Raw genomic sequence first — 7,214 nt, 5'->3', positions numbered from 1 at the left:
TGGTCCCCCTTCTGGAATAGAAATTCAATTTCCCTCTGGTTATTGGGATCTGTCAACTCAACAATGAATAGTTTTCTTAGACCCAAACAAAAGAATCCTCACACTGGTTTTTATCCTACAGAAGACTCTAAATTGGCTCCTTCCCAGTTATGCTTTTCACCACAGCATGAAAATTTCAAAAAACCCAAGAGACATGTCCACTGAAGCATATGTCCATTTTTTTTAGACCAGGTTCTGGTCTCCAAAAACTAGGATTTTCTTTCAGATTTCTTTGGGGATTTCCTTAAGTCCACAAACCTGACTTTCCAGGATTTTTAATAAATATGTATATATAATTATTATTAATGTATATTTATTTATCAACATAGGAGGATAGAACATGCTATACTTAAGTTTGTTACCTTGATTTATAACTCTCAAATATTTCAAACATAAAGCTACTGGACTTACATTTTTTTACTTCAGTTTCCACAAATGTCAGAGTCAGGTTCTTTTCCCTCTGCTGGTTCAGTGATGTGAGGACCCAAAGTAGTCGAAGACTAAACTCGGTTGTGTTCCTTTTGGAAACATTCTTCCCTGGATTACTAGGACCTCCAAACCTTCTAAACCAAAGTTCAAAAAGTAATAGAAAGCATAAATTTCCCAGTAAATTATTTGGTTTTATTGTTAGAGAGACTTTTTCTACCTTGGCTTCATCTATTCCAGCTTTAAGACAAATAGCAGTATATATATATATATATATATATATATATATATATATATATGCCACTGGTTTAAAATACGCAGAGCATCAAATACCGTTCTAATCTTGCGAGGTGTTCATCTCCCACTTGGCACAAAAACTGAGCATTCTCTAGGCCACTGGTGGCAAACACTAGGCCCACAGGTGAATCTGGCCCTCCACCTCATTTTATCCATCCCAGAACCTTCTTTCTACCCTGTGGCAGCACTGAGCTCCTTGCCCCTAGTTAAGGAGTAGTTACATTTATACAGTTCTAAAATTACATTCGGTCCTTTGAAGGCAACTGCAAAGCTGATGTGGCCCCTGGTAAAAATGAGTTTGACAACCCTGCTCTAGGCCATTTCACTATTCTATCAAGCCAGTTGTTTCTGCACGTTGGAGCACGAGTAAGTCCAATGAATGCCACAGGTGCACGCCCGTGGTCACACTTGACTTTCCATAAAAATATGTCTGGGTGCAATGTTGTATGTGACATCACAGCAACAGAGGTACTCTATGAATCCATAAATGGTAATGCTAGCAGCAACTCTGTGGGTGGGAAAGACAAAACACTACCCCAAAATAAATAACTAAATAAACAAATAAATAGTAAATAAATTATATATTACATAAACATATTATATATTATAACATATATATTATAAACATAGTATTTTAATATATGTGTAGTAAGATATTTTATATATTTACCTATAATTTGTATATTATATATTTACAATAAGCATGTTTATATATTTATATACACATAGTATTTATAAGGTATATTTGTATATAATATGTATCCCTATGGAGTGAGATTAGAGATATACAGACATAGAGAGATAAGTATTCTTACAAACATAAGCATCTCCCATAAGTATCTCCACATTTCATAAGAGAAGCACTTAATTCTATTTAACCTGCCGCAAGGTAGACAGCTAGTCCTCTCAGAGTAGGGTGAGATGTGGTATTATACAGGGCGCTGTCCATTTACTTTGGTGTTGTAAAGCTTGGGCACTTAGGAATGATGATAGGCACATCAGCCTTAGTGAGGGGAGGTTCATGTTGTTGATTTTATGCAGACATCAACTATTCTGCTATGGCCACTTTCAGTGTCAATTAAGCAGCTGGAGAAAGAGGCTGACTGACATCCACAGGGTCATGTATTTTTGTTTCTATACAGTGAGTGAGTAACCTTTAATAGGCTTTTACATGGCCATGAACACTATCTTTCTCTGTGCATTCCTGAGAAGTCCAGCTACATCTCTCTCCCCAGAACTCCAATATTTTATGAGCTCATTCTTTCTTAGGCCCCGAACAACTAAACAAACCATTAGGCCTGCCCACAAATTAGTAATTTATGTGCCACAAGCCATCTTTCCTTTCAAAGAAAGTGCATAACTAAAGGTATCGCCTGAGGTTCTTTCCACTAGAAAGATTTTTCTTCATCACTATTCTTCAAGGCAATCTCTGAGGAGAGTTTAATGCCTTGGCCATTTGCTTACACCTGCTATTAACATAACATGCATAACTATTTATTAACCAGGATGGGTTTTCTCCTCTATTTGGGGGTCATCGGGTCTCATTTGTGGGGAAAGCCCACAAATAGGAATTGTTTTCAATTAAATGAGTTATTCTACTATTACCAGAAACTTGTTAGAGTGCAGAAGTTAACAGATCCTGGGTCCAAACAGTAAGATTTTATATCCAGGCTTTTTATTTAATAGACTTTGAGGAGATTTTTATTGATTTATTGAGGAACTGACAATCATAGATTTCAGGCATACAAATGATCTTGGGAGTCCTCCCTCCTTTTGAATTTGTTGAAATAGTTTGAGAAGAAGAGTTGTTAGTTCTTTGAATGTTTCATAAAATTTACCTGTGAAGCCATAAGTTCAGGACTTTTGTTTGTTGGGAGTTTTTTGGTTACAGCTTCAATTTCATTAATTGTGATCTGTTTATTCAGGTTCTGTAATTTTTCCTGATTCAGTTTTGGACAATTGTGACCTTGAGAACATTTAACATCTTTGTGCCCCAGATCCTTCCTCTGTAAAACAGGGATAATTAGAATATCTGTGTCATAAAATTCAAGATGAAATACTTAAAACAATAGTTAGACTGTACAATTTCTGGAAAAAGGAAACCCACACAACATATTTTATGAATATTTTATTTCCTATTTGGTGAAATATTTTTATTTATTTTTAAATGTTTTATTGATTATGCCATTACAGTTGTCTCATTTCCCCCTTCATTCCCCTCCACCCTGCACACTCACTCCCCCCATTCCCCCCTTTAGTTCATGTCCATGTGTCACAAATTCTTTAGATTCTATAATTCCCATACTATTCTTGTCCTTCCCCTCTCTATTTTCTACCTACCATCTACGCTACTTAGTCTCTGTACCTTCCCCCCACCCCTCCTTCAACTCCCTGTTGCTAACCCTCCATGTGATCTCCATTTCTATGGTTCTGTTCCTGATCTAGCTGTCCTTTTAGTTTGCTTTTGTTTTAGGTGTGGTTGTTAATAACTGTGAGTTTGCTGTCCTTTCACTGTTCATATTTTTATATTCTTTTTCTTAGGTAAGTCCTCCTAACATTTCATATAATAAGGGCTTGGTGATGATGAACTCCTTGAACTTGACCTTATCTGAAAAGCACTTTATCTGCCCTTCCATTCTAAATGAAAGCTTTGCTGGATACAGCAATCTTGGATGTAGGTCTTTGGATTTCATGACTTGGAATACTTCTTTCCAGCCCCTTCTTGCCTGTAAGGTCTCTTTTGAGAAATCTGCTGACAGTCTGATGGGGACTCCTTTGTAGGTGACTATCCCCTTATCTCTTGCTGCTTCTAGGATTCTCTCCTTCATTTTCATCTTGGGTAATGTAATTCTGATGTGCCTTGGTGTGTTCCTCCTTGGGTCCAACTTCTTTGGGACTCTCTGAGTTTCCTGGATTTCCTGGAAGTCTATTTCCTTTGCCAGATTGGGTAAATTCTCCTTTATTATTTGTTCAAATAAGTTTTCCACTCATGGCTGTTCCTCTTCCCCTTCTGGTACCCCTATAATTCAGACGTTCGAGCGTTTAAAGATGTCCTGAAGGTTCCTAAGCCTCTCCTCATTTATTTGAATTCTTCTTTCTTCATTCTTTTCTGTTTGGTTGTTTTTTTCTTCCTTCTGGTCCACTCGATTGATTTGAGTTCCAGTCTCCTTTCCATCACTATTGTTTCCCTGTGCATTTTGCTTCATTTCACTTAGTGAAACCTTCATTTTTTCATCTAAATTGAGACTAAAATCAACCAGTTCTGTGAACATCCTGATCAACAGTGTTTTGAACTGTGCATCTGATAGGTTGGCTATCTCTTTGTTGCTTAGAAGTATTGGTTCTGGGGCTTTGAGCTGTTCTTCTTGAGCCATAATGTTTTGATCTGTTTGTGCTTGCTGTGTATGAGGGGTGGAGCTTTAGGTGTTCACCAGGGCGGGGCGACCCAGTTGCTGGGTTGTGATGCTGTATGTGGGGGCAGGGCCAGAGAGGGGCAATGTTTTTTTTCTGTTCTCTCTCAGATTTTGGTCCTCTCTGCTGCTTCTCACAAGCAAATTGGGCCTTCTGGTGCTAGTTCCCAGATGTGTGGGCTTGTGCACCCTACAGAACCCTGTGGGTCACTCCAATGAACTCTCTGTGAGCTTGGGAGCCTCTCCCAGCACCTCAATCCCCAAAAGTTTTTCCAATTGGTGCTTTTATGCTTTATTTCCTGGCTCTGGGGCCCTGGGTTGCATGGTCTATCTCACTTCTCCATCCTTTGCCTGGTTTATCTGTGCACGAATGTGTGACCATGGTCAGCCAGCCACCTTGCACCCTCACTGGGTCTGCCTGTTGCCACCCCACACCGGGGATCTGCCAACCCCTTCCTGCATGCCTGGGTTGATCTGGCTGCTTTTTCCTGGGTGACCCCTCTCCACCCCTCTTACCATTCTGGATGAATGGTTCATTGTTGTTAGACTTCCGTACAGTTCAATTTTTCTCTCTGTTTTGGTTGCATTCTGGTTTTTAAATATTTGTGGTTCATAAACTTGGTTGTGCAAGGAGGTACAGTGTTTCCACCTATCCCTCCATCTTCTGGTGAAATATTTTAAATTAATTTTTCTGGGAGAAGCACAATGTATGACTTACTTAAGCAGAATATACAATTGATAATCACATTGTTTTTTGCACAAAAAAGAGAACATCATTAATTGCATTTGAGAGGAACTTCAGGCATAAAAAATAGAATTTAATAAAAGATCTCTCTGAACACCACTGTAGACAAAAAAAGTACTCTTAATAATGAATTTTAAACATTTTCTTCATAATTAACAGAATGGTTTAGAGTTTGGCTTTGGTAGGTCCTGAACAAGGAAATGTATGGTAGCAGTAGAAATTAAGAAATCATTTAGAATTGATAAAGTATTGCTAAATGCTAATGAAAATTTATTAAAAAGGAGAAATACAAATGGACAGTGTAAAGATCTCTCCTCAAATAGACTTATAGGAAAAAATTAAAAGAATGAAGTATGAGCAGAAATTCAAATACAAAATTGACTTTTGTATTTGAATACAAAATGCAAGAGCACTGACCTAGGAGCAACCAGAGACAGTTTCTGGTGCCTGGCTATCTCTGGTGACATCTGGCTGTTTGCCTTTGGACAAATTCCAGTCACCCACCCCTCCGTTCCTGGATTTTAGCATGTATGACTGAGAGGATTAGAACAATACCCATCGTAGCTTTAAATTCAAAATTCTAACATAGAATTAACAATTCCCTATACTGACAGAGAGAGAAAAGCTGGATAAGGAGGCAAAATATGTTGATACTGGGGAAATAAGAAACAAACAGAGTAGGGGAAAAATTAAATTAAAAAAGGTAGGTAGTAAATAGATAAAAATAATATGTATGCATAGTCCATATATCCATAGAATAATCTGTCCAAAATAGAAAAAGATGAAATATTATGTGCTCAATTACATGGCACTCTCTTAGACCATGTAAGTTAGAAGACACATATGATTCAGTCTCTAAAACTTTGATATACAGAGTGTCAAAGAATGACATCATTTCTAATTTAACATTGAAATAGATACCACAATTTAATAGATACTAGATCTCTAGGAATATAATATCACCTAAGTCTTGAATGTTTCTCTGAAACTGCATAATGTTTTTTCTGCAACTAGCATGAGGGAGACCCTATAGTTTCATGTCATCAAAGCCAACCCATTTACGAAATCTTCCTGTAATGAATAAGACGACTGCACAATCTCATTATTGCCACTTTCGTCTCTTTGTTTCTAAATGTATAGATGACTGGATTCAGAAAAGGAGTGATAAATACATCAAAAATAGCAAGATATTTATCCAGGTGTGATGTGGGAGAAGGCCATGTGTAGAAAAACATCAGTGGCCCGAAGAACAAAACTACCACAGTGATATGAGATGACAAAGTGGAGAGGGCCTTGAATGAACCCCCTGAAGAGTGTTTCCAAACAGTGAATAGAATAAAAATGTAGGAAATGACCAGTAAGACAAAGGATCCCACAGAAATAAGCCCACTATTAACAATAACCATGAACTCCAGGGCTTGGGTATTTGTGCAGGCGAGTCTGAGGAGCCGGGGAAAGTCACAGTAAAAACTATCCAATATATTAGGGCCACAAAAGGGCAAGCTTACCACAAAAACTAATTGAAACAATGAGTGGATAAAACCAACAATCCAGGAACCAACCAAAAAGTATAGGCACAATCTTGGACTCATGATAGTCAGGTAGTGGAGAGGTTTGCATATGGCCACATATCTGTCAAAGGCCATGGCAATCAGCAGTACCATCTCAGTGCCCCCAGCAGCATGACTGAAGAAGATCTGAGTAATACATCCACAAAAGGAGATGGCTTTATGCTTCTTAAAAATGTCACAAATCATTTTAGGGGCTGTTACTGAGCAAAAAATCATATCGATGACTGACAGGTTAGCCAGGAGGAAATACATAGGGGAGTGCAGATGAGCATCCAAGGTTACAGTGAATATAATGACAAGATTTCCCATCATGCTTGCCAAATAGAACAAAAAGGAAAAGACAAAAAGGAGGAGCTGAATCCCCCATGAATTGGTGAGTCCCAAAAACACAAATTCTGATACTATAGAGTGATTCATTCCATTCATTGTCTCAGAAACCAGGGTCAGTTTTAGGTTACCTGAAGGAAGAAAATGGAAAACAAAATGTGTAAGCAAGTATCAGTGTTCAAGAAAAAAAGCCATCAGTTCATGAAAACAATCTTAATATTAACATCTCACACAGCCAAATAATATCATTACAGGCACATTGGACCTCTATTTAGAAGAGTCAGCTGGTTCCCAAAAGACATTATGGTTTTCAAAACTACTAACTTAGTTCCATCTCTGGATCTATTTCCTTTCTCATTTCTTCCAGTATTATCATGAGTAATTTTTATATTCTCCTAC

At 37.8% G+C, this 7,214-nt stretch overlaps 1 protein-coding gene across 1 annotated transcript; it reads right to left on the bottom strand.

Moving 5' to 3' along the window:
• Positions 1–5,975: 5,975 nt before the first annotated feature.
• LOC119040264 (olfactory receptor 4F15) lies at positions 5,976–6,923 on the bottom strand. The gene has a single exon (XM_037133183.1). The coding sequence runs from the start codon at positions 6,912–6,914 to the stop codon at positions 5,976–5,978; it is 939 nt and encodes a 312-aa protein (XP_036989078.1). The 5' UTR covers positions 6,915–6,923.
• Positions 6,924–7,214: the final 291 nt, after the last annotated feature.

Source organism: Artibeus jamaicensis, unplaced genomic scaffold (genome assembly GCF_021234435.1).
Source record: "Artibeus jamaicensis isolate MK-2021 breed Jamaican fruit bat unplaced genomic scaffold, CSHL_Jam_final contig_1132, whole genome shotgun sequence".
NCBI lineage: Eukaryota > Metazoa > Chordata > Mammalia > Chiroptera > Phyllostomidae > Artibeus > Artibeus jamaicensis.
The sequence above is the reverse complement of the archived record's forward strand: the minus strand, read 5'-3'. Positions and strand labels throughout refer to the sequence as shown.

Coding starts and splice junctions, on each gene's coding strand:
- LOC119040264 (XM_037133183.1), bottom strand. CDS start 6,914: ATGAATGGAATGAATCACTCTATAGTATCAGAATTTGTGTTTTTGGGA.